This window comes from Phacochoerus africanus, chromosome 4 (genome assembly GCF_016906955.1).
Source record: "Phacochoerus africanus isolate WHEZ1 chromosome 4, ROS_Pafr_v1, whole genome shotgun sequence".
Taxonomy (NCBI): domain Eukaryota; kingdom Metazoa; phylum Chordata; class Mammalia; order Artiodactyla; family Suidae; genus Phacochoerus; species Phacochoerus africanus.
Window position 1 is genome coordinate 151,000,629 of NC_062547.1, and position 26,540 is coordinate 151,027,168.

The 26,540-nt window shown below is 59.1% G+C and overlaps 1 protein-coding gene across 3 annotated transcripts in view; it reads left to right on the forward strand.

The window, feature by feature from the left end:
- The window catches only part of HMGXB3 (HMG-box containing 3), a 65,726-nt gene extending 39,263 nt beyond the window's left edge, over nt 1-26,463 (forward strand). For 2 of the 3 annotated variants that reach the window (XM_047779035.1, XM_047779036.1), the window contains exons 14-20: nt 16,301-16,432; nt 17,253-17,437; nt 20,804-21,023; nt 22,445-22,578; nt 23,274-23,390; nt 24,656-24,865; nt 25,367-26,463. In XM_047779035.1, coding sequence (XP_047634991.1) covers nt 16,301-16,432; nt 17,253-17,437; nt 20,804-21,023; nt 22,445-22,578; nt 23,274-23,390; nt 24,656-24,865; nt 25,367-25,846 — 1,478 coding nt within the window. In that variant the 3' untranslated portion in view covers nt 25,847-26,463. Of the gene's footprint in view, nt 1-16,300; nt 16,433-17,252; nt 17,438-20,803; nt 21,024-22,444; nt 22,579-23,185; nt 23,391-24,655; nt 24,866-25,366 lie in introns of those variants that run through there. The other variant, XM_047779037.1, reaches the window with a different exon arrangement.
- The last annotated feature ends 77 nt before the right edge of the window (nt 26,464-26,540 follow it).

The window sequence follows — 26,540 nt, forward strand, 5'->3', positions numbered from 1 at the left end:
TGTTGAGTCGCCATGTAGGCAGTTGTTTCTCATTTCTTCTCCTGTGGTTGATTTCTAGTTTCATGCCGTTGTGGTCAGAGAAGATGATGGAAATAATTTCTATCCTCTTAAATTTGTTGAGGTTAGCTTTGCGTCCCAGTATGTGATCAGTGCTTGAGAATGTTCCCTGTGCACTTGAGGAGAATGTGTATTCTGGTTTTTTTGGGATGTGGTGTCGTGAAAATGTCATGAAGTCTAACTTTTCTATTGTGTCCTTTAGGATCTCTGTTGCCTTATTGATTTTCTGTCTAGAGGATCTGTCCGTTGCCGTGAGTGGGGTGTTAAAGTCTCCTACTATGATTGTATTTGCATCAGTTTCTCCACTTACGTCTGTTGGTGTTTGTTGTATGGATCTGGGTGCTCCTCTATTAAGGGCGTGTATATTGACCGCCGTAATATCCTCTTCTTGAATGGATCCTTTTCGCATTAAGTAGTGTCGTCCTTCTTTGTCTTTCTTTATGGCCTTCGTTTTATTTTAGTTACTTATTTATTTCTGCTATTATTTCGGTAATAGTGAAAACCCACGGGCACGTCTGTGACAGTGGCTCCTCTCCCTCGGCCCGTGGGGCTGGGAGTTTTGAGGGGTGAGGACTTGCTGATGGACTGGCGCTGGGGGAGAGGGAAGGGAGGCTGCGTTCCTGGGCGGGCCTTCGGGGTCAGGGCTCAGCTTCAGGGGGCCTGACTCATTCTCCGTGACGTGGGCTGACCCAGGTCCTCGCACGGCTGGGCTCCCCCCCCCCCCCCACCTGGAGGGGACCTGGCACACGACAGGTGGCTGGAGCTATCCCGGGCAGAATCTTGACGGTCTTCGCCTGCAGTTCGAGGCCGTCGAGGGTGTGGGCGGCTTCGTCTGCATCGTTGGGGGCTGAGCAGCTCACAGACCCGAAGCTGAGGCTCTGCCCTGTGGTCTTGTCCTGAACCAACTCGCAGGACTTGGCGTCGCCAGTGCTGCTGCAGAGGCTCTCGAGCTCCTCCTGGGTCCTGGTCTGGGGCAGGTAGTGGACCGTGAGCTTGGTCCTGCTGCCATCGGTGGCGCCATTTGCCCCAAGGAGGGGCCCGTTGGGCAGGGCCGGACCGGCGGGTGCGGTCCGCGTGGAGGGCAGCTCCGGGGGTCGTGCACTCCTTGGGGGGCGCTTGGCTCTCCCGCCGGGGTCCTGCCCGGGCGGCCTCTGGTGTGGCCGCTGCAGAGCTCTCGGTGAGGGCCGCGCTCCCTCGAGGGCCGAGGGCGGGCCTGAGCCCGGGGTCCGGGGTGGCCTGCAGACGGCAGGGGATGGAAGAGGGAGCGGGCTCGGGACCGAGCCTCTCGCCGCCGCCCCGCCACCCGGCCTGCCCGGCGCCCGGTGTTCAGTCCTCTCCCCTCGCCTGCCCGCGCTGCGTGCTCTGCGCTCTTTGCGGCCTTCAGCTCAGAGTCTGTCTGCCTGATACGCGAACGGCAGCGCCTGCTCTCGCGTCTTGTCCGTCGGCGGGAAGTGTCTTTGCCCGTGCCTCGCTCTCAGTCTGTCCGAGTCCTTTGCCTCGGGGTCTCCTGTACACCGCAGGCTGTGGGCCTTGGCTCTTTCAGCCCGTCTGCCCCTCTGTGTCTTTGCGTTGGAGCATGCGGTCCGTTGACCGTGTCGGTGATTGCTGATGACCCCGTGGCTGCCTTTTTACACCTCGTGTCCCAGCGGGTGCGGTCTGTCCTTCGCTCCTCTCTTTTCTGGGTCGGCTGGTCTCCGTTTCCTCTCTGCCCTCTTCTTTTGGGTGCCTGCGAACGTAGGGCTCGGTTTGGGTCTGCGGCTGCCCTGTTCCTCGGGGACGTTGCCCCTTCCTGTATCGTCTTGCTTTAGCCTGATGACGGTCGCAGAGTCTCGCCCGCATCATTTAGAGAAGCGTCGCGACGGGCGCTCTCCTTCCCGCCGGCCGGGGTCTGGAGCCCTTACTGGCCGTCTTCGCGCTTGTCCTCCGTCTCGTGTTTACCATGGCTTTACAGTAGGTTTTGTGTTCTTCCTTTTGGGTCTGAACACTGGTTTGCTTGAGTGGTGGCTTTCCAGTTGCCGTTTCCGCCACCCCTTCCCTCCTCTTTTTCTTTAGAGAAGCCCTTGCAGGAGTTCTTTCAGAATGGGTGTAGTATGGCTGCACTCTTTGTTGGTCCGAGAAATTCTTTATTTCTCTTGTTTGAAATGACATTCTTGCTGGGTAGAGTATTCTAGGCTGCAGATTTTTCCCTCTTAGACTCTGTCTTGCCACTCTCTCCTAGCCTGCAGTGTTTCTGTAGAGAAATTAGCTCATAGCCTTCTGGAGGTTCCCTTATAATGAACTCTTTGTCCCTTGCTGCCTTTAGAATCCTCTCTTTAACTTTTGCCATTTTTATTATAATACTCTTGGTGTGGGCCTGCTAAGTTCAACTTGTTTGGGGCCCTCTGTGCTTCCTGTATCTTACATCTGTTTCCTTGAGATTTGGAAAGTTTTCAGCCATAATTTCCTCAAACAGATTTTCAGTTCTCCCCCCCCCCCTTTTTTTTTTCTTTGTCTTTTTAGGGCCACACCCGCAGCATATGTTGGTTTCCAGGCTTAGGAGTTGACTCAGAACTGCAGCCGCCAGCCTACACCACAGCCACAGCAACGCCAGACGGGCGCTGCATCTGCGACCCACACCATAGCCCGTGGCAGCGCTGCGTCCTTAACCGGCTGAGCAAGGCCAGTGATTGAACCTGCGTCCTCATGGATGCTGGTCAGATCGTTTCCCCGGAGCCACGGTGGGAACGCCCACAATTCCCTTTTCTTTTTCTTCTCCTGGAATCCCTATTGTGCGTAGACTGGCCCACTTTATATCATCCCACCCATCTCTTGTATTGCTTTTGTCTGTTTTCATTTGGTTTTCTGTCTGTTGTTCTTATTGTGTGAATTCTGTTATTGTCTTGCAAGTCACTTACCTGTCCCTCTGCATTATTCACTCGTGTGTGTGTGTGTGTGTGTCTTTTTAGGGTCCCACCCAAGGCACATGGAAGTTCCCAGGCTAGGGGTTGAATCAGAGCTGCAGCTGCCGGCCTGCACCACAGACACAGCAACACAGGATCTGAGCCGTGTCTGGGATCCACACCACAGCTCGCAGCTACGCTGGATTCTTAACCCACTGAGTCAGGCTAGGGATCGAACCCATGTCTTCACAGATGCTAGTTGGGTTCTTTACGGCAGAGCCACGACGGGAACTCCCGCGTTACTCATTCTGATGTTTGGTGCCTAGAAATCAGCTTGCGTCTCTGACTCTCTTGAACATTGTTTCATGGGCTTACCAAACATCTGTGTACACGTTTCTTTTTAACTTTTTTCAATTTTTAATTTTTTTTCTTTTTAAGGCCGCACCTGCGGCATATGGACATTCCCAGGCCAGGGGTCAAATTGGAGCCACATCTGCAGCCTATGCCATGGCTTGGGGCCGTGCTTGATCCTTAACCCACTGAGCCACAGTGGGAACGACTGCAAATGGATTTTCTAATTTTTCGTGGTTCTTCCTTAAAGTTTCTCATTGCTTTGTAAAGTAGTCTGCGTTGCTGTCGCGTCCGTGCCCAATTCCTTGAGTGTTTTCATTTCCTCTCCATTGCCCTCGGGGTCTGTTAGACCGCAGAGGTCTGTTGCGTTGTTGGCTCTTGCAGGGAAATTCTTGTGTTCTTTTAATTGGGAATGGTTCCTGGGGTCTTCATTTGGCTTGTATTTTTCTTGCTCCGTGAGTTTAGGGAAAACCATCACCTCCTGTTGTCTTGGAGGGCTCTTCACGTGCGGGAGTGCTCCCGGGTAGCTTGGGAGGCTTCACTGTTTTGGGTTTGTGCACCTGCTCTCTCTTCTTAGGGCGCGCAGGCTGTCATCACCTTGCTGGGGGCGCTGGTGTCTGGCCTGCAGGTGCTTCCGGGGAGGAGGAGGCAGGGCAGGGCCTGCAGCAGAGCTTGGTTGCTTGGCCCTCGACAGCAGCGAGGACCCGTGGGGATGGGGGGGGGGGGACATGCGTCCCCAGGGGCGTGAGGGCAGCGGGTGGCACTCTGTCGCAGGGACCCCTGGATGACCGGGGCTGCAGGGGGTGCCCGTTCATGGGGCTCCTGGTGGTGCTCTGCACCCACCTCTGGAGTCTGAGTTGGCTGCTGGCAGTTTGCACCACCACCTGTAGCCTGTGCCAGAGGCACCCTGGTGCCCGAAAGCCCATGGGCGCCCAGAGAAAACTGTTCCCAGGGCAGCCCCGCCCCTCCTCGTCGCCCTCCCCGGCAGTGAGGCCTCACTTCTCCTGCGCCCCAGCCCCGCAGGCTGTTTTCACACAGCCAGCCCTGGTCCTTCCCGGAACCCGCCTCCAGAGCCCGAGTCTCAGCGGCCAGCCCGCCTGCCCACGTGTCTCAGGCCGCGTTCCCCCAGACGGGGGCGCCGAGGGCTGTGCGGCGCTCTCTGCTTCGCCTCTGCCCGCGGGCAGCCGCGCTTTTCTCTGAGGCTCCGAGGTCCCCGCTCCGTCCCAGCCGATGGGCTGAGCTCCCCATCGTTGTCGGTCGGGGGGGCCCCCCAGGGCACAGAGTCCTTTCCTGTCTCAGCTCCCTCCCTCTCAGGAGGGCTGCTCCCATCCTGACTCAGTCTCTCTCTCGCTCTCTCCTCCTTTTGTTCTGCTCAGTTATGTGGAGGGTTTCCTGCACTTTTTAAAGATCTGGGGACTTCTGCCAGGAGATCATTCTGTGTGAATTGTTTTTTTTTTTTTAATTTAATTAATTTATTTATATTACTCCAATGAATTGATCACCTCTGTAGTTGTATAATGATCATCACAATCCAATTTCACAGGATTTCCATCCCACCGCCCAAGCACAGCCCCCCACCCCTAAACTGTCTCCTTCGGAGACCATGAGTTTTTCAATGTCTGTGAGTCAGTGTCTGTTCTGCAAAGAAGTTCCATCTGCCCTTTTTTCAGATTCCACATGTCAGTGAGAGCATGTGACATTGGTGTCTGACTACCTTCACTTAGCATGATAGTTTCTAGGTCCATCCATGTTGCTGCAAATGCCATTTTTGATTGCCTTTTGATGGCCGAGTAATAGTCCATTGTGTGTATGGACCACATCTTCTTGATCCACGCCTCTGTCGGTGGGCATTTAGGTTGTTTCCATGTCTTGGCTGTTGCAAATAGTGCTGCAGTGAACACTGGAGTACGTGTGTCTTTGCGAGCCGTGGTTTTCTCTGGACAGATGCCCAGGAGTGGGATTGCTGGGTCCAATGGTCGTTCTGTGTTTAGTCTTCTGAGGCACCTCCGCACTGTTCTCCACAGTGGTTGCACCAGTTGACAGTCCCCCCAACAGTGTCGTAGGGTTCCTTTCTCTCCCCACCCGCTCCAGCACTTGCTGTTTGTAGACTCTTGGATGATGGCCATTCTGGCGGGTGTAAGGTGGTCCCTCCGCGTGGTTCTGAGGCGCGTTTCTCTAATAAGGAGCGGTGGTGAACCTCTTCTCATGTGTTTCTTGGCCATCTCTGTGTCTTCTTTGGAGAACTGTCTGTTCAGATCTTCTGCCCACTTTTGGATGGGGTTGTTTGTTTTCTTGGTATGGAGCTGCAGGAGGTGGTTGTAACGTTTGGAGATGAATCCCTTGTCAGCTGATTCCCTTGCAAAGATTTTCTCCCATTCTGTGGGTTGCCTCGGTTTTGTTTAGAGTTTCCTTTGCTGTGCAGAAACTTCGAAGTTTGGTTAGGTCCCATTTGTGTGTTTTTGTTTTTATTGTCATGACTCTAGGAGGTGGATCTGAGAAGATGTTGCTGTCGTTTATGGCAGAGGCTGTTCGGCCTGTGTTTTCCTCTAGGAGTGTGATAGGGTCTGGTCTTGTATCATCGAGGTCTTTAATCCGTTTGGAGTTTATTTTTGTGTATGGTGTTAGGGAGTGTTCTAATTTCGTTCTTTTCCATGTGGCTGTCCCGTTTTCCCAGCATGAATTGTTCTACATGGAGATGAAGTTTTTTGGTTTTTGGTTTTTGTTTTTGATGTATTCGTGGAGGAAGATGAGCAGCACTTCGTACTCCTCCACTGTCTTGATCCCACATAGTAGGTTCTTTTAGGGTGTTGTTTTTTTTGTTTTTTGTTTTTGTATATCTGCAGTATCAGTCCAGATCTCTCTTTTTTTTTTTTTTTTGCTTTTTTAGGGCCACACCTGTGACATGTGGAGGTTCCCAGGCCAGGGGTTGAATCAAAGCTGCAGCCACCGGCCTACACCACAGCCATAGCAACGTGGGATCCAAGCCACATCTGCGACCTGCACCACAGCTTGTGGCAACTCTGGATCCTTAACCCGCTGAACAAGGCCCGGGATGGAACCTGCAACCTCATGGATACTAGCTGGGTTCGTTACCACTGAGCCACCACAGGGACTTCTCCTTTTCATTGCTTGTTTTGTTTATTTGGGTTCTGTCTCTTCTTGGTGAGCCTGGCCAGAGTTTGTCTTTCTTTTTTTTATTAGCCCTTCCGAAGAATCATCTCTTGGGTTTATTGCTTTTTTCCCATTGTTTTTTTAATCTATTTCATTGATTTCCTCTCTGGTCTTTATGATTTCCTTCCATCTGCTGACTTTAGGTTTTATTTGTTCTTTTGCTAATTTTTTTAGGTGATAGGTCAGGCTGTTTGAGATTTTTCTTGTTTTTGAAAAATGCCTTTATCACTTTCAACTCCAAGAACTGCTTTTGCGGCATCCCACAGATTTTAGATATTTCTGTCATCGTTGTTTGTTTCGAGTTATTTTTAAATTTCCTTTTTGATTTCATCATTGAACTTTTTTTTTTTTTCCTCCTTTGTAGCATGTTGTTTCGTCTCCATATGCTTGGTTTTTTTCTCATTTCTTTTCCTGTGGTTGATTTCCAGTTTCACACCATTGTGGTCAGAAAAGATGCTTGAAATAAACTCTGTCCTCTTAAGTTTCTCGCCTCTCGTTTTGGGCCCCAGAGAGTGTTCTGTGTACACTTGGAAAGAATGTATGTTCTGATTTTTTGTGTGTAATTCCTGAAAATACCCGTCAGGTCCCTCTGCTCTCTTGTGTCCCTGTTGCCTTGCTGATAGCCCATCTAGAGGACCTGTCCGTTGATGGGAGTGGGTGTTAAGGCCTCCTGCTGTCGTTGTGGTCCCGTGGGTTTCTCCTTTTCTTTTCTTTTTCTTTTTTTTGTCTTTTTAGGGCCCCACCCATGGCACATGGAAGTTCCCAGACTAGGGGTCTAATCCGAGCTGCAGCTGCCGGCCTGCGCCACAGCCACGCCAGATCCAGGCCGCGTCTGTGACCTACACCACAGCTCACGGCAGCACTGGCTCCCAACCTGCTGAGTGAGGCCAGAGATGAAACCCGCAACCTCATGATTCATGGTCGGATTCGTTCCGCTGCGCCTGGACGGGAGCCCCGGTTTCTCCTGCTGGGTAGGTGTTCGAGTGCTCCTCTGTGCCGTGCGTGTGTGCTGATGAGTGAGCCGTCCTCTTCTTAGACGGAGTCTCGGGTCATCAAAGAGCATCTCCTCTATCTGTTTACAGCCTTTGTGTTGAGGCTGATGTTGTCTGCTGTGAGTAGCGTGACTTCTGCTTTCCTGCTGTTTCCATTTGCATGAAATACCTTTTTCCGTCCGCTCTCTTTCAGTCTGTGTGTGTCCTTTGCCGTCACGGGTCTCGTGTCGGCAGCATGTTGTAGGTCTTGTGTTTTGGTCCAGTCCCCACTCTGTGTCTTTCCACTGGAGCAGCGGTCCCGTGGCGTCTAAGGTAATTACCAATAGGTGTGTATTTATTGCCGTTCTCAGCCGTGTGTTCCAGGGGATTCTGTGTTTCTCCTTTGTTCCTGTTTCTTTGATGATTTTCTTTTATGCTTGCTGTCCTCTGATTTTTGGTGTTTCGAATCTGCTGTTTCTGTTTTGATTGGACACGCTTACTTTTTCAAGTATATTAACCCTTTTCTTGCATTTACGTGCTTTAGACCGATAGCCCTTTAGGCTTCAGCACGTTCTCAGGAAGAGTGGTCTAGGTTTTCTCACGAGAGACGTGTCCTGGAGCCCTCCGCACAGTGCAGGGTTCTGATGTACGCTTTTACATCTGCACGTTTGTCGTCGTGCTGTTGCTTGGTTCGTCATTGCTTTCAGAGATGGGGTCTCTGAGGCCTGTTTCCTGGCTTCTTTAAGTGATCGCTTTCCTGTTGGGATTTCCTCTCTCCTGTGTCTTCTTTCTTCTTCTTTCCTGTTGAGGGGAGACCATTCGGCCTTTCTTTTAGGACAGGTCATTGCTGTCTTCTTTTGGTTTTTGCTTGTCTGAGAATTTCTTAATCCTTTCCCCTGAGCGATGCACGATGAGGGTGGCAGGCTGTGCCTGGCTGCAGAGCCCTCGGCAGGGACCCCCTAGGAGGTGTGGGGGAGGCGCCGGAGCCCTTGGCAGTGGCAGCAGTGGGGTGTGTGCGTTCCCGGGGAGCTGGGTGCAGTGGCAACCTCTAGGGTGACTGGGGCAGTGGGCAGTGCCTGGTCCTGGGACCCTCAGTGCTGGCAGGCTGTGCCCACTTCTGGAGTCAGAGTTGGCTGCAGAGGTTTGCACCTGCCCCCGTAGCCCATGAAAGAGGCACTCTGCTGCCTGGGAGTCTTTGTGCCTAGAGAAGGGCGTTCCTGTGGTGGTCCTGCTCCCCCTTTTCTCACCCTCCCCAGCAATGGTGCCTTGCTTCTGTGGTGGTCCCGGGCCTCCTCGCACACTGCCTCGGTTATGGGGCACCACTCCCTAGGTGCCCCCCATGCTGTTTTCGTACAGCCAACCCTAGTTCTTTCCCTGGCACTGACGTGCAAAGCCTGAACCTCAGCCCCCAGGCCCCGCCCGAGTGTCCCAGGCTGTGGTGTGCTGGGCAGCGGCACTGATGGTCCCTCCTCAGACTGGTGGCTGTGCTTTTCTCTGAGGCTTCGAGGCGCCTCCTCCTTCCCAGCTGGTTTCCCCGCCGCTCAGGGGCCTCCCAGTGCAGATTCTTTTCCTGTGGCGCAGCTGCTTCTCAGGAGCGTCGGTCACGTCCTGGATTCTTTTTTTTCTCTTCTCTCTCTTTCTTCCTTTCATTCTACCCAGTCCTGTGGCAGGGGGCTTTTTGGGTTTGTTTTTCGCCCGTTTTGGAAGTCTGAGGTCTTCCAGCATTCAGCAGATGCTCTATGAGAATCATTTTACGAGTAGATTTCTTTTGGAAGGAGGTGAGCTCCACATCATACCCCACCATTGGATCCTGGGTCCCCGTCTACAGTTTTTATAGTTTTGCGTTTTAAATCTTGCCTGCGGACAATGTTGGGTAAATTTTGGTGTAAGTTGTACCATTTGTGTCTACATTCTCTTGATTGCATACGGTTTCCAATGAATTATTCTCTAAGTATTTTTGAAGAAGGCATGGTCTATGTGGCTCTCTTTCAGTTTGAATTTCCAAATGTAGTGGATCCTGCAGTCTTGCCTTCTCAGACCATGGCCTCCACTGAACTGGGAGCTTGTGGCCTGCATGTCCCAGCTGGCCAGCAGGGGGCGCCAAGCTCACCTCTCTTACCCTTGAGGTTCCTGTGTGGTCCACGGGTGAACCTGGCTCATGAAGGAACTTGGCTCCTCATGTTGCGGAAAGAAGCTCGGTCTCTTCAGGGTCTGCCACGGTTTCAGCTTTGGGACTACACTCAGGCGAGTCCATGCAGGCAGGAGACACATGTCTTCAAGATCTACCATGTGGCCCCACCGTGGGAGGAAAAGGGGGTGCTGGGAGATTTCTCTGTCTGGCTTAGTGTTATGGGAGGGGGCGTCTATTTTCAGAGGATCCAGCAGAGGAAGGGCTTGATGTGAAAAATCGTAGATTTTAGTCGGTTTCCTATGTGGTGCTAATGGCGTCCAGGGTTCTTTGGTGTGTGGTGTCCTGGCACCATGTATTGAAAGGACTGTCCTTTCCCTTGTTTGTGTTCTTGGCTCCTTTGTTATGAGGTAACTGTTGACATACCAATGGATTTATTTCTGTGCTCTCTCTTCTGTTCCTCTTGTCTATGTCCCTGTTCTTGTGCCAGCATCGCTCTGTTTTGGTGACAGTAACCTCATAATGTCGTGTAAGGTCAGAGAGGGAGGTGCCTCCAGCCGTGTTTTTTTTTTTTTTTTTTTGTCTTTTGGCTATTTCTTTGGCCGCTCTTGCGGCATATGGAGGTTCCCAGGCCAGGGGTTGAATCGGAGCTGCAGCTGCCAGCCTACGCCAGAGCCACAGCAATGCGGGATCCGAGCCGCGTCTGCAACCTACACCACAGCTCACGGCAACGCCGGATCCTTCACCCACTGAGCAAGGGCAGGGACCGAACCCACAACCTCATGGTTCCTAGTCGGATTCGTTAACCACTGCGCCACGACGGGAACTCCTCGTGTTCTTGTTTTTCAGGGTCACCCGGGCTCTTCAGGGTTTTCTAGTGCTGCACACAAATGGTAGGAGTTTTGCTTCTGTTTCTGCGAGACGCGCCCTCTGGATTTTGGAGGAACAGCACCGAGTGCACATCCCGCTTCTGTTGTCAGATTCAGCTGCACAGGCCCCTCCTAGGAGGCCCTCATGACTTCTCTCTACACCAGCATTGGGCGAGCCGGCTAGAGGCTGCCCTTGGCTCTGCCATGCCATCCAGTAACTCAGCCAGGACTTGCTCACTGGCCTGGAAGCGACCAAACGGGCTAAATAACTGGGCAGTTTTCCCCAGTCGTTGACCTCCGGGCCAGTGAGGGCTGCTGAATCCAGCCTGAGGTCAAAAAGTAGCCAAGGGTTTGTTGAAGAGCCGCCCAGGTAAAGAGCCTCCCCCCAGCCTGGCCTATCTACAGCCCCTCTAGATTGGGGCTGTGTCGAGGAGACAGCTGGCAGGGGCGCTGACCCCGCCCTGCCCATGAAGTCAAGGTGCCTTGTAGGGCCGGCGGGTCAGGGGGAGGATTCTGGCCGTCTGGTAGGGGACGCCCTCTGCTGAGAGGACTCGACGGAGTGGTTGGTGTTCTGAGGACCCTGCCGTGTGAGCGCCGCGAGCTAGCTGACCGCGCCGGGGTCGGTCTTCTGCGTCGAGCGGCTCCTCTGGGAGCGGGTGAGATAAAGAAGTGGCCGTCTGCTTGGACACGGGGATCGGGCGTGGCGGTGAGTCACTGGAGGTGAACGAGCCGTTTCCTGGGTGACCTGTGAGTTTCAAATCCCCTAGTCTCTGTTCTCTGTGGCCTTAGGGTTGGGGTTGGGCTAGTGTGACGGTTTACGGGTCAGGGGTTACAGGTGAGGAGTTAGGATTAGGGTTAGCGTTGGGGTTCTGGTTTCAGATTCAGGGATCCAGTTAGGTTTAGGTTAAGGTACGAGTTCGGGTTCACGTAAGGGTTAGGGTTACAGATCGGGTTGGGTATGGGCTAGGTTAAGGGTTAAGAGAATAGGGGGTAGGGTCAGTGTGCGAGTTAGGGTCCATGTGCGCGTGCGGCTTAAAACGACGGTGCGGGGCTCTAGTTCAGGCTGGTGCAGGGTTAGGTAGGGACAAGTCAGGGATCGAGTTAGGGACAGGGTAGAGTCTTAGAGACAGCACTGGGCTCCAGTCAGGGACAGCACGGGGTTTATTTAGGGACAGAGCAGGGCTCTAGTTAGGGACGGTGCTGGACTCTCAATAGGGAGACTACGAAGTGTTAGCAAAAAGATGTACACAGCGCTAGTTGGGACAGCACAGGGCCCTAGCTGGGGACAGAGCAAGACGCTTCATAGGGACAGTGCAGGCCCCCGTTAGGGACAGTGCAGGGCTTTTCCTGGGGACAGGGCAAGACTAGTTAGAGATGGGGCAGGGCCTTCGCTGGCGACAGAGGCGTGTTCTAGTTAGGGCTGGAGCAGGGCTCTGGGTGAAAAGAGTGCGAAGCCTGTAATAAGGCAGAGTGCTGGGTTCTCTGTGGGGACAGATCAGGGCCCTGCTTTGAGACATAGCAGGGCTCGCGCTGGAGAGCGTGCTGGGCCCTGGTTAGGGACAGATCAGGAATCCAGCTGTGGACAGTGCAGGGCTGTAGGTAGGGCCGCCGTAGGCTCTGCCTAGGGACAGGGCAACCCTCGTGTGAAAGACAGATGAGGACTCCTGTTGGGGACAGAGCAGGGCTCTAGTTAGGGACGGTGAAGGGCCTCAGGGAGGAACAGAGCCGGCGTTCGGGACAGCGCAGGGCTCTGGCGAGAAAGAGCGCAAGGCTCTAGGTAGGCACAGCCCTGGAGTCCAGCGAGGGCCGGCCCAGTGCCCCAGGTAGGAAGCGTTCAGGGCCCTGGCGAGGGAGGTGTGGGGTCCTAGTCAGGGACAGTGCGGGGTGGTGCTTAGAGGCAGGGCAGGGCCTTCGTAGGAACAGACTGGGGTTCTTGTGAGGGACAGAAGAGGGTTCCAGGTAAAGACAGTGGAAGTCCGGTTGGGACGAGACGGTCTTCAGGGGCTTCGCATGGTTCTGACTGGGGCCATCCCATGGGCTAAGTTAGGGAGAGGCCGAGCCCCGGTCGGTGGCAGAACTCGGCTCTAGTTAGAGACGCTGCGGGGCCTGAGTTAGGCAAAGAGCAGGGCTCTGGTCAGTGATGGGGCAGGCTGCTAGGTAGGGACCACACAGGGCCTGAGTCAGAACCAGTGCGGGGGCCGTGTCAGGCTGAGATCAGGGCCCTGGTTAGGGACACAGAAGAGCCCTAGTTAGGCACAGAGCAAGGCCCGAGTTAGCCACGGAACAGGTCTCTGATTAGCTACAGTGCTTGGCCCAGTCAGGGATAGAGCAGGGCCCTGGTTAGGGGCAGAGCAGGACTCTAGTTCAGGACAGAGGAGGGCCTGGTTAGAGCCTCAGGCTCTAGTTAGGGACAGGGGAGGGCCTGGTTAGGGACAGAGGAGGGCCTGGTGAGAGCGCGGGGCTCTCGTTAGGCCCAGGGAGGGCTCAGGGCCGAGGCCGGGCAGAGCTCAAGGTGAGGACAGTGCAGTGCTCTGGTCAAGGGCATAGGCGCCTCGTGCCCGTGGGAGCGCAGAGAGCGAGCTTCCCGTGGCGGTTCCCGCGGGGCCGGACGCGCCTCTCTCGGGTTCCTGGCACAGCGCTCCTCAGCCCCTGAGGCTGTCCCCACGCCAACCCTACTCCTCTCCCCAGAACTGACCTCCTCCGGAGCCTGGGTCTCAGCGCCCGGCCCCCGCCCGAGCGTCTCAGGGTGTGGTGTCCGGCTCTGGTCCCCGGGGTCTGTGCGGCTCGCTCTCTGCTCGGCCCTCCTCCGTCTCAGCTGATCTCCCCGATGGGTGGCTTCCCAGGGTGTGGGTCCCTTCTTCCCCCCGTCGCTGAGCCCAGTTACGTGCAGGGTTCCTGGTCCTGGGGGAGGTTCCGGACTGGCGCCGGCGTTCGGTTGATGCTCCATGCGGATCGTTCTCCGTGGAGATGGGTTTGACGTGTTCGTGGGAGACGGTGAGCGCCGTCTCCTCTGCCTCCTCGATCCTCTTGCTTTTGAGCTTCAGATGGTCTTACACTTTCTGGATGTACGTCTCTGATCGGGAGTTCCCGGCGGGCTCAGCGAGCTATGAACCCAACTAGTATCCAAGAGGATGCGGGTTCGATCCCTGGGCTCGCTCAGTGGGTTAAGGATCCGTGGTGTAGGCCAGCAGCTGCGGGTGCAGTTTGACCCCTGGCCTGGGAACGTCCGTATGCCACACATGCAGCCCTAAAAAGCAAAACCAACGAAAACCAGCACATGCTTTGTCAGATACGTGATTGGTTTTCTCATGGGACGGGGCTTGGCCTTTCATTCTTCTAACGGGTGTTTCGCAGCGCAAAAGGCCCCACTTACGGTAAAGACCCTTTCATCAGTTTTTTTCCTTTGGGGTGGTTTTGCATGTTATTGCCAAGCTCTCTTTAAGTGAAGATCGTAAATATTTTCCTGCTTTCTGCTCAAGACTTTCTGATTTATGGTTTATGTTTATGCCTCTAGTCCGTTTTGAATTAATTTTCGTGTGCAGCGCGGGGCCCAGAGTGAGGGTCTGCACGAGGGCGTGCGTGTGCTCCAGCACGTGCCAAGCAGCAGTCTCTGCTGCTCTGAGCTGCCCGAGCGCCTTCGGGGGGCCGCGCGGGGCGGGCCGCCTCCTGCTCCGTGCTCTTCTGTCCCTTCACCTTGTGGGTCCCTTTGCCAGGGCCGAGCCTCTCGGTGACGGCAGCTTTGTGACACGTCCTGCCGTCGGGTAGTGCGAGTCCTCCGGCCTGACCTTCCTGAAGTGGGAGTAGCTGTTTGCAGGCTTTCAAATTTCCGTGCGGATTCTACAGTCAGCTCGTTGGTGTCTGTGGAGCCTGCTGGCGCTTTGGTTGGGATCGTGTTGACTCTGGAGATTGAGCTTGTGGAGGTTTGACCTGCGTGAAAACTCTGAGTCCGCCCAGCCGTGGGCATGTCTCTCTCTCCATTTTATTAAGATTTCTTTCTTGTTTTTTTTCTCCTGTTGAGGGCTGCCCCTGCAGCGTGTGCAAGTTCCCGGGCTGGAGGTCACACCGGGGCGGCACCCGCCGGCCTGCACCACAGCGGTGGCCGCCCAGATCCAAGCCGCACCTTCGACCCACACACGCCACGGCTCGTGGCACCGCCGGCGGCTTCACTGAGTGAGGCCAGGGATCGAACTCGATCCCTCATGGATGCTGGTCGGGTCCGTAGCCCGAGGAGCCACAGCAGGAACTCCCTCTTCTGTTTGTTTTCATCAGTGCTTTGTTGTTTTCAGCACAGAGGCGGGTCCTCCCCGTTCTTTGTGAGGTTTGTCGCAAGTGTTGAATTTCGTTCGGGGGTGAATGGCATGATTCCATCTTTAGCTGTTCCGTGCTGGTGGGGAGGCACTCCTGGGGAGTTCTCTGGTGGCCCAGCAGGTCAGGGATCTGGTGTTTCGCTGCCGTGGCTGGGGTTGCTGCTGTGGCGTGGGCCTCGCCCCTGCTGCGGGAACCTCTGCGTGTTGCAGGTGCGGCCGGGGGGAGGGGGAATATGATCGGGTTTTGTCTTTTGTCCGTTAGTGTTGGGATTTTTTAGAGCTTGTCAGTTTGATGGCTAAAAACTGGTCTGTCGTTGCCTACGGTGCTGTGTTTCTTCCCGGCGAGACGGTACGTACACCTTCTGTGGTTTTTTCCCTTTGCGAGCGTTTCTGTTCTTTCGGGTTGTGGGTGGACAGAGTTTTCGCCCACCTTGTTAGTTGTCTTCTAAATTTGCGATTTTGTTTTGGACACCAGTGTTTTTCCCGGGTTTCCTGTGCTGAATCTCTGTGACCAGAGCCCGGCCTTCTCCTTCGTGGCCCCAGCCTTGGGCGTCGCCTGGGACGAGGGCCTCCCCACGCCTCTCTGCGCTTCCTGACGGGGACTCTGCTTCTGTGCCTTTTGTGCAGATGTAATGTCACCTCTCATTTGTCTGAAGATGACTGCATTTACACTTCGCTGGGGTTTTTATCCCGGGATTTGGTGTAGGGGTGTTTTGTTTTGTTTTGTTTTGTTTTGTTGGTCTTTTTAGGGCCGCACCTGCGGCATGTGGAAGTTCCAGGCTAGGGGTCTAATAGGAGCTGTAGCCGCCAGCCTACGCCACAGCCGCAGCCACGCCAGATGCGAGGCGTGTCTGCGACCCACACCACAGCTCACGGCAACGCCGGCTCCTCAACCCACGGAGCGAGGCCAGGGAGTGAACCTGCGACCTCGTGGATACTGGTCATTACCGCTGAACTACGGCGGGACCTCCCGGGTTTTGTCGGTGTTGGTTACCTCTGCCGCACATCCCTGGGCTGAAGGGGGCGCCTGGCCTTTCTGTCCTCATGGTGTAGCTGTCGGGGTGGAGGAAGAGTGACCCCTGGGCGCAAGGACTGAGTGAGGCGCCGGGGGGATGTTCCTTCTTTCTTTCTCTTCCGGCTGCTCCGCCGCACGTGGAGTCCCCAGGCCAGGGAGCAGGCGTGAGCTGCCGCTGTGACGCATGCCGGGCAATCCGTGCCGGCTCTTAAAAACCCACTGTGCCAGGCCAGGGATCGAACCTGTGTCCCAGTGCTCCAGGGAAGCTGCCAGTCCCATTGCGCCACGGTGGGAACGCCTGTTTCTTTTCTTATTTAAAAAAAAGAGAAAACGTTGCATTACTTGTGTTTTCCTGCTAGCGGTGTGTTGAGACAGCCTGGTGACAGAGCATTTAAGCTTTTACCTTCTTTTTCTCGACGAGTCCGGTTTCCTGTATCATGAAGGTACCGCAGTTTGTTCTGAACGGTTCCCTCCTCGCGGGCACTTTGTCCGTTTCCGGCGTTTGCCCGGGTGGATGTCGCTCATTTTCCTCTGCCGCCTTCCAACCCGCAGGCCTCTTTAACGTGGGGAACAAGCTGCTGGTGAGCCTGGACTTGCTCTTCGCCATCCGAAACCAGATCAAGCTGGGCGAGGACCCCCGGGTGTCCATCAGTGCTCTTCTCCAGTCCGTGCAGGAGCAGACAGGTACGGGCTGGCGGCCTCCCTGGCCCGAGGCCAGGCCTGACCCCTCTGGGCTTCGTGGAAGTAATGGCCTTGAGGGATGCGGAAACTGGGAGGAGGGCCCATCCTGACCTCCTCACACGCCTCCTCTTGAGTTTTAGAAAGGCCACGCTGGCGTGGCAAAGCACCCGTCTTTCCAGGCCCCCGAGACCCTCAGCCCAGGGGGAAACTGACTTTCTAGAAGCTCAGCCTTTGGCCGTAGGTAGACATGGCCTTCCTGAATGCTAGTCCGATGCAGTCGACACGCGGGGCGTCTGGCGGCCCACCCCCATTTCCAGGGGATGCCGAGACCGGGAGGCCACCCCCTCGCTCTCCCCGCTTCTGTCTGCTCCTGTTCCCCGCTCCCCACCCCGACCCTCTGCCCCGCACCGTCCCCAGCCCCGCCCCTTCCCTGGAACCAGCTCAGCTGCAGGAGAGCCGAGGTTCGAGGGTCCGAAAGGCCTGCGTTTGAGGCTGGCCTGTGCCACTTGGTGGCCGCGGGGGGTTTTGCGCAGGTTCTTCTGTGCCTCGGTGTCTGCAGTTGGGCGCTGAGGTTGGTCACAGCTCTGGGCTCGTCAAGACATGAGCGTTCAGTGAGCTGGTGTCCTCCCAGCTCTCAGCACTGGGTGGGCGCCTCGCAGGTGCCAGCTGCCGGGCAGCTGGAGCTCGACTGGCGTCGCGCTTGGCTGGCCAGGGCCCGGGGCGGCCTTAGGCGAGACGTGGCTTGCAGAGCCGCTCTTGCGGCTGGCGCCGCGTGGCCTCCAGGTCTTTCTCTGTGGCCGTGGCAGCTCTGCTCTCCTTGCAGAGAAGACCCTCACCTCGGAGGAGCTGAGGCAGCTGCAGGAGCTGCTGTGCAACGGCTACTGGGCTTTCGAGTGCCTCACGGTCCGGGACTACAACGATATGATCTGTGGCATCTGCGGCGTGGCCCCCACTGTGGAGGTGGCCCAGAGGAGCGAAGAGAACGTGCTGGCCCTGGAGAGTGTGGAGGTGGGTGCCTCGTGGGCCCCACCCCTTGGCAGCCGCCGTCCCGCTTGACGTCCCCGGCTCCCTTCCTGGGTGAGGCGAGGTGCCTTTTCCTGCCACACCTAAGGAGGGCCAGGTGGCAACAGAGACATATTCGTTACTGACTCGGCAGCCTTATTAAACACCAACTAGGGGCACTCTTGAGACACCGGGGAAATGACAGTTTTAACCCCCCCCCCCCCCGAGTTGGTGTGCTCGGGGAGCTCACTTTCTGATTCGGGGACAGATAAGAAACCAACAGTGAAGACTGCAGGGGTCCTGTCAGTGTATGTGATATGTTGATTAAAAGGGGCAGTAACGCTGGGGCAGGTGAGGACAGGACAGGGCTCTGCTGGTTCAAAGGAGCTCTTCCCGTCCGGAGGGGGTCGGGGAGGCCCTGCCACCGCAGGCCTGGGACTAGCGCTCTGATGCCCGCGTTGCTCTCGGGGCGGGGGGGACATTCCAGGCAGCAGAGGGGGTGAGCAGCGGGGGGCCGGTGTGGCTGGGCTCTCAGGGAGCAGGGCAGGGAGTGGGGGGTGTGAAAGGCCGGGGTAGGGTCTGCTGAGGCCATGGCGAGCCCGGGAAGGGTTTTGAGGAAAGGTGGCCTGGTATGACTCAGGTGCCCCACTAGAAGACGGGCGCACAGGGCAGCGCCACCCCGAGATGGCTTTGTGCATGAAGTCTCACAAATACCCGGGAAGGAAGGAAGCTTCCGGTCACAGAGGAGCCGCGGGAGTGGGGGCATTTCCCAAGTTGTGTCAGGCCACGGAGCCGAAACCAAAACCAGGCGGTTAGCCACATGAGGTGAAAATTGGGGCTGGTGGAGCTCGTGACTCTAGATGCCCAGGTCCTGAAAGAGAGGCGAGTACGTCGGAGGACACAGCGAATAGAGGCCTTGTACACATCCAGCGGCGAGGAAAGTAAAGTCACGACGCGGTCCATCCCGGGAAAGTAGGGCCGGTTCAGCCTCAGACGGTGGAGCTGAGCGCACAAAGGAGCACCTTCATGGTTCTTTCTTCGGATGTATAAAAAAAGCTTTCATTTTTATAGCATCTGCTTATGATAAAGCTCGGAGTTCCCTGGCGGTGCAGCAGGTTAAGGACCTGGCGTTGTCCCTGCTGTGGCTCAGGTCACTGAGTCTCACGTTAGATCCCTGGCCTGGGAACTTCCACATGCGTGGCCACAAACCCAGAGAGCAAAAAAACTCTTAGCAAACAGAGAGTCTTCTTTCACCTGGTGCAGGGATTGGGGTTTGGGTTTGGGTTTGAGTTTTTGCCTTGCCCAAGGAGTGAAAGTTCTGGGCCGGAGGCCGAACCTGCTGCACAGCAGGGACCACCCTGGGTTCTTAACCCGCCGCAAGAGGACTTTGGTGGGCATCGGTTAAGAATCCGTGGGTGAACTCCTTGCCCTGACCGTGCTGAGCTCTGGTCCCGCAGGCAGCAAGCTGGCCTGACGCGAGCGCCGCGCCCGCAGTGATAGTGGGGCAGCTGTCCGTCCTCTCGTCTCCCCGCGGTGCCTCTGGGTAGCTCCTGGACCTGCCGCTCGCCTGCTCGCCCCCGGAGCGGTCCCGGCCCTCGGGAGGAAAGCTTTGCTCTGTTGGGCCTGGCTGGCCTGGCAGGGCGAGGTTGCCTGCGGGGTCCTTTCTCTTCCCCTTTAGAAACAGACGTAGATACCGATCAGGTGTCTTTGTTGGAAGGATGGGGTACATGACGAGCTGTGGAACAAGCGTGATGCCTCTGGAGCCTTCTGACGTTCCCTGTAGATGAGTTGAACTGCCAGACATTGTTGCTTTGTGTGTTGTCTCACAGGGAGGCCATTTCTGACCTGCTCAGATCTGCCTGTCTGCTGATCCCGCTCACGCAGTGGCGATTCGTGGCGCGTTTTGTGACACAGGCCACGTCCTTGCTCTGTGCTCAGTGCTTTGCGCTCCTGACCGACTGGTCCTCGAGGCCTGTGTAGGTGTAGGGGCTGGAGCCCAGGCGGCCTGTCCCAGCTCGCCCTGCGGGAGGAGGCAGAACTGGGGCCTGACCTGAACGGAGTCTGGCTGCTGAGTTCCCCTCTGAGCTTATAAGCACTGCTGTGCTCACGAGTAGCTTCGGAGACCTTGAGCTCTTGAAGCACATCTGGCCGTAGACTGGTGGAGTTCTGATCTCCGAAGTCACCGGAGGCCCGTCTCCTGCGGAGCTGACGCTGCCTGGCACCTGCCTTGGCCTGCTCGAGGCTCTTGGCTCCCAGACGGGGCAGCGGCGTTGGTTGCCGTGTGCTCGTCTCTTCTGTGGCTGTTTCTTGGTGGTTTCCCTCTGCTGCATGCGACGCAGTGTTGGGAAGGGTGTGCGGAGAGGAAGTCGGGGCATCGTGAAGTCCCTGGCATGAAACGGAAGGGACCAACCCAGCCTGAAACGCACGGTTGTCCACAGGCAGCCTGTGGGGCAGGCCCCTCCCCTCGGGGACCGTCTCGCGGACCCTCTGGACCGATGAGAGACGTGCCCGTGGAACGTGGTTCTCAGGCTTTGCGGCGCACGCATTGCCTCGGGCAGCGGTCCAGCGCCCTTACAGTCAGGGGTGTGCGGGCCCCACCCCCAGGGTTTCTGAGGCCGTGGCCCTGGAGTAGGCTGAGATCTGCATTTCCAGCAAGTTCCAGGTGGCGCACGTGCTGCTGCAGGAGGGATCCCGCTTGGAGACGCACTAAGCCCTGGCGCAGCCTCAGGGCTCTGGGTCCTCGGGTCTCCATGTGCCCCAGGATCCACATCGCGGAGGAAGGCGGGTGACTGGCTGAGGCGACAGGGTCAGGGGCTCGCTCCCAGGACCCAGTGGGAGGGCCTACAGGAGGCGCCGTGAGCAGCGCTGCTCAGTGGGGGAGGACGGCCGCTCAGGGCCAGGGATGGCCGCGTGCTCGCCGGCTCCGAGAGCCGCTTCTGGAGGGGTGAGGGTCACCCGCACCGGGCAGGCGGGGAGCGTGCCGCCAGACTGGACTCCGGGGAGCCCCAGCCTGGCTGAGGGATCAAGGGCTGGGGCTTTGGAACCTGGGCTTGGCTGACATTCTTGCTCTGGCCTCACTCCGGTGGTCTCAGCTCAGGCGCTCTCGGGCCTGTAGGCGGGTGGTTGATGAGCCGCGTCTGGCGCGTGTGGGGCAGGCCGTGGCCGTAGCTGCCCTTTCCTGGGCAGAAGGCGTAGATCAGGAGGGACGTGGGTCCTGGGGCAGCTGCGGCCGAGGGAGGAAGGGCCGCGGTCCAGGAGCAGGCGCTGCGGGCTCAGGTGCTGGGACGTGCAGCCCGCGGCCGGAGGCCCTTCCGTGTGCCGCTGTTGCTCTGCGGCTCTTACAGCTGGGCCTTTGGGGTCCTGCCCTTTTAGTTCACCTGGCCCGAGTTCCTGGCCTCCAGCGAGGTGAACGTGGAGGACTTCTGGGCCACGATGGAGACGGAAGTGATCGAGCAGGTGGCCTTCCCCGCCAGCATCCCCATCACCAAGTTCGATGCCTCCGTCGTCGCGCCCTTCTTCCCGCCGCTCATGAGAGGGGCTGTGGTCGTCAACACCGAGAAAGACAAGAACCTGGATGTGCCCCCGGCACCCGGTAAGGCCACCGGCCGCTGCCTGGCGTCGGGCGGGGCTCCCTCACGTCTGGAATGTCGTCCCGCGCAGACGGTTGGAGGGGTCTTTCTGGAAAGATAATGACGAGCTGTGACCAACCCCCCCCCCCCACCACCACCACCCCGGAGGTGAAGGTCGTGTGCGGGGTTTTGGAGAACTGCCAGCACCCTGTATGGGACCAGCCCCCCGGTCCCCGACAGCCTTCCGGGGTGCCTGCCGCTGAAAAGGCTGATGTCAGGCTCCGGTCGCAGAGTGTCTCGCTCCGGGGGGGCGGGGGGGCGGGACAGCTCTGCCCCCTGCACACGTCTGCAGGCGCTTTTGCACACGCTCCCTGTGCTCTTGTGTCGAGAAGCCCTGGGCTCACCGGTGTCTGACCCTTGGATTGGATTCCCGGCCCTGCCGCTTCGTAGCTCCCCGGCCTCGACCGCGTCCCCTTGTTGCCCAGGCCTGTGTGTCTCCCCCACTGGCTGGCCGTGAAGATGAAGCGAGTAGGTTCTAGGTTCTACCGCAGGGCCCCGCGTGCTGCCTGCAGAAGCAGGCCCGTGTGTGTGTCTGCAGCAGCACCTTGCAGAAGCGAGTTGGTGGTTCTCTTGGCGAATGCAGCCCGATTTCCTATTTGACCTCATTTGAAGTCCTGGACGTGACCTGCTGAATTGACTTTTGCGTCTCTGATGCGTGTGGCCCACTGGTTCCCGAACAGTGGCTGAGGTCGGACATGGAGGACCCCGCCTCGCGTCCACGGCCTCGAGGCCCAGGGTGTTTGGTGCTTGTTTTGAAGCCCCTGTGTGGTCGTGTTGATAAGCAGGTTCGGGAGCACCGCATGAAAGAGCCTTTTATTTATTTATTTTGTTGTCTTTTTGCCTTTTCTAGGGCTGCTCCCGCGGCACATGGAGGTTCCCAGGCCAGGGGTCGAATCGGAGCTGTAGCCTCCGGCCTCCACCACAGCCACAGCAACGCAGGATTGAGCCGCGTCTGCGACCTACACCACGGCTCCTGGCAACGCCAGATCCTTAACCCGCTGAGCAAGGCCAGGGACCCAACTCGCAACCTCACGGTTCCTCGTCGGATTCGTTAAGCACCGCGCCACGACGGGAACTCCAAAGGGGCATTTTTTCAACGAGAGCTGCTGCTCTCCTTGGTCGCGCGGTGTCGTTAGGCTGCAAGCCCTGGCTTCTGAACACCTCACCAGCCCTGAGGTTCCGGGCAAGGGCGCTCCGCTGGTGTCTCCCGTCGACGTTCACGGGCGGAGGAGACTCCACATCCCTACAACCTGCCTCGAGTCCCCCGCCCCCGGCCCCGGCCCCCCGGGCGGTGCTCGGCTGTAGCCCGGCCCTCGACCCCGTCCTCGTGCCGAGGGACGGTCCTCGTGCCGAAGGCGCCCCTCTAACCCGCCGTCGCTTGCAGGCAATGGCAGCGCCCTGGTGCGGCTGCTGCAGGAGGGCGCCTGCAAGCTCGAGGAGCTGAGCTCCTACAGCGAGGAGGAGCTGCGGCGCCTGCTGAGGCAGTGTGGGATCCCCTTCGCCGCCGAGGACTCCAAGGTGGGTCTCAGGCGGTGCTGGGGGCAGGGACCTGGGGCCAGGCTGGCAGGCGGTGTTGCTGGGCGGGGATGCGAACCCCCGTGACCCCCGCCTGGGTTGGACCCAGGGTGCTGGGGGCGGGGCAGCCGGGCGGGTGGCAGCAGCCAGGTGGCGACGGGCACGCGAGGGCTGCCTCCCCTCAGCCCCGTCTTCCACTGGAGGCAGTGGGTCCAGACTCAGCCGCGGGAATCCAGGCTCGGCCGCCGAGTGTGTGTGGCCTTGGATAAGCTGCCTGACAGTTCCAGCCGGGTTTTCCTCCCTTGCAAAGTGGAGAATACCAAAGTCCCAACCTTAGGAAGTTCACGGTAGCCGGTTGTCACCCGTCCAGGCTCTTAGAGAACAAGTGCTGTGGCACGAGTGCAGAGACACGTGCGTGTGCGCGCGTGTGCATCGCCCGTGCCTTGTGCACGTCCGTGCATCCCAGTGTGCTCTTGAAACGCCTGCGCCCCAAGTTTGTGCCCGGTTATTGGCTCCTCTGTGACACCTGCCCTGCCCCGTGCAAAGTGGGAAGAGCCTGGTAGCTCGTCCAGGCTGACTGGCTTCTCTCTGTGACCTGGCCATCCTCAAGGCCACCGTGGCCCACCCTGGCCTTCACGGTTCGCCCCTTGGCCGTGAGTGGGCACTTGGGGTTGCTCAGGCTCGTGCTCCTGCTCCAGGACCAGCTCTGCCTCTCCCTGTTGGCTCTCTACGAATCTGTTCAGAATGGAGCCAGACCTCGACAGCCCCCGCCTCACCTCACGGGGGGTAAGATCTACAAGGTGTGCCCCCATCAGGTAAGCGGGCGACGCCCAGGGGCTCGGCGGTCCCTGGCTCTGGTCGGGTGACCCGCACAGAGGAGCTGGAGGGTCCAGCTCGTTCCGCCGCCGGCGCTCGGGCCGCCGGGCAGCCGGGGACGCGCTCCTTAGGGGCCCGTGCCCCCCCCCCCGGTGGGCGGGGAGGGGCCTGAGCGGTCCACCGTGACCCTCGGCCATGCGCCCACCCTGCCTCCTCCGCTGCTGGCACGGAGGGAGCGATGCTGAGGTCGCTCTTCTCCCTGAGAGGGGACGTCCCCGTGGCTCGTGGCAGCCGCTCTAGACAAGGACCAGAGCTAGAAATCGCAGAGAGGGGCCTGCTGGCCGTGGGGGCAGAGCCAGAGGAGGCCGGGAGCCCCGCGGGGACGGGGGAAGGGCTGCAACCACGCGTCCTGAGCCGGCGGGGGCGGGGGCAGGGGCAGGAGGTGGCCGGGTTTGGGTTTCAAGGTGGTTCCTGAGGAGGGCGCCCTGGGAGGCTGGTGCCTGTGTGACAGCTAGGCCCATCCTGGAAGCGCCGGGTGGAAGCCCCTGGCCAGCTCCTCGGTGGGGGCAGGGGGGTGGCTTCGCAGAGCCTCCGGTTCAGGGAGTGAGCAGGGACTGGCCGTCAGGGTTCATCGGCTCCTTCACAAGAGCCGCGTCTGAGGACGGCGCTGACGCCGCCCCCGGACCCAGGGCCTGCCCCAGGCACGGCGGTCACGGCCGGCTCCGGCTCTGGCTCCTGAGCGGCCCGGGAGCACGCGGGACGGGAGCCAGGTCTCAGGGCTGTGACGGGGCGGCGGTGATTGACTGGGGCGAACACCGGGTGGCAGGCTGTAAGGAGGAGGGGAGGCAGAGCTGTCCAGTGGGCACAGCTGCCCGGCAGCCGCACGGCACGGGGGACCCTGCCAGCAGAGGTGTAGCCTGCATCGGGGTGCCGTCTGGAGGGCGCAGCAGGGTGGGTGGGGGGCTGGCCAGCTCTGCCTTCAGCTTGGGGTGGCCCAGGATCCTCCAGTTTTCACCGGCTCTTTGCTGTCTGTGCCATGCGCCGCGGGGCCGCTGGACCACAGGTGGCCGGCTGCTTTGGGGGTGGCGGGGGTCTTTCAGCCCCCCTCGGGGCTCAGGCGGGAGTGAGTTGGTGACTTGGCTGAGGGACAGCAGCAGGCGGCGCCCGACGTGCCGGGTTCTGGCACGGCCGGCAGAGCGGTGGGCTCGGCTCTGTCTGTGTGCACGTGGCCTCCCCAGCCCGCACTGTGCCGTCTCCCCACCAGGTGGTCTGCGGCTCCAAGTGCCTCGTGCGGGGCGAGAGCGCCCTCGACCACGTGGACCTGCTCGTCTCCTCCCGCCACTGGCCTCCCGTGTACGTGGTGGACATGGCCACACCCGTGGCCCTGTGTGCCGACCTCTGCTACCCCGAGCTGACCAGCCAGATGTGGGGGAGGAACCAGGGCTGCTTCTCCAACCCCACGGAGCCGCCTGTGGTGAGTTCTCTTCTCGGGTCCTGGGATCCCGCAAGGCCTCCGCGCCTCCCCCAGCCCTCGGTGAGGCCTCGGGGGCCCGTCCGGCGTCTTTCTCTGCACCAGTGTCTTGTCTGCGTGCTGGAGCCAGCAGCCCCTCCGCGTGTTCCCTGACCGTCCCTCCTGTGCGGGGGGGCCGCCGCACGTCACTTCGTTGCCCGGGGTGGCTTGGGCTCAAAGGGGTCGCCTTGCAGAGCAGCCCGGAAGATGGCCCCTTTGGGGCCCTGCCCAGGGACCTGCTCAGAGCCCAGGCCAGCCCTGTCTGGGATGGAGGTGGCTGGGGCCTGGCGCGTTCCTGGAGCTGGAGGCACAGTGGCCTAGGAAGTGCTGACCTTCTGACCCTTTCCTCTTGCCCAGTGGGGACACTCACGCCCTGAGGGGCAGTGCGCCTGTGCCGTGTCGCCCACCACGCAGCCTCGGCCTCAGTCATGCCCTGAGTCACGGTGGCTTGTCATCTCCTTCCAGAGCGTGTCCTGCCCGGAGCTCTCGGACCAGCATTACTCGGTGGACGTGACAGAGGCCGAGCCCTCGGTCCAGCACCCGGTCACCAAGAGCGCCACGCGGCGCATCGTCCACGCGGGCACGCAGCCCAGCGCCGGCGACCCCAGCGCGGGGCACCACTCCCTGGGCCTGTGTCCAGAGCTGGCGCCCTACGCGGCGCTCGTGGCCTCCCTCGCGGACAGCAGGCCCAGCAGCGCCCGCCAGCGGCCCATCGCCTTCGACAACGCCACCCACTATTACCTCTACAACCGCCTGCTGGACTTCCTCACCAGCCGCGAGATCGTCAACCGGCAGATCCACGACGTGGTGCAGGGCTGCCAGCCGGGCGAGGTGGTCATCCGAGACACCCTCTACCGCCTGGGGGTGGCGCAGATCAAGACCGAGACGGACGCGGACGTGGACGCGGAGGACGCGGACGTGGCCGCGGCCGCAGCCGCAGAGTAAGCCAGGCTCCCGCCCAGGGACCACACCATCTCTCAAGCCATAGCAGGGCCCCTGCCGAGGCAGATCCGTCCCGGGGACCGGCCTGCACTCCTGGGACCGACCAAAGAGCTGCCGTGCGCTGAGCCCAGGGAGGGTCCCCGCCTTCTGGGGGCGGGAGGGCCGCAGGACCCTCCTCGCGAGCCCCGGGTGACCTGCCGAGGGGCAGGGAGGCCCAGAGAAGCTGCCCAGGGTGCCCCCCCCCCCACCGGGGGACTTGGGGTTCCTCAGGGGTCCCTCCTGTATGCACACGGGGGGCGGGGAGGGGGGTGCGCAGCTGCTCCCTCCAGGTCTGTCCCTGTGCCCCAGCTTTGGGGAGAGGACCCCTCCGGGCCCTGCCGCCACGGCTCACGTCCTCTCTGGCCCCGGGCCCTCACCGCCGCGGGGATGTGGTCGGTGAGCGCGACCTGAGCTGGCGGCAGAAGGAAACTTCCCTTCCGTGAAGGGGCAGCAGCCGGGGCCGCGAGGGAGCAGCAGGCTGGGCTCGGGGGCCGGGGGCCGAGCCGTGTAACTTATTGAGAGGAGTGGGGGGTTGTGTCCCTCCCTCCCCCACCCGCCGGAATAAAGGTGATTCAATCACACGGTTCGGATGAGCGCGCGAGTCCGCTCCCGCCTCGTCGCCCTGGGGGAGGAGGGATGGAGGGAGGGCCCCCAGCGG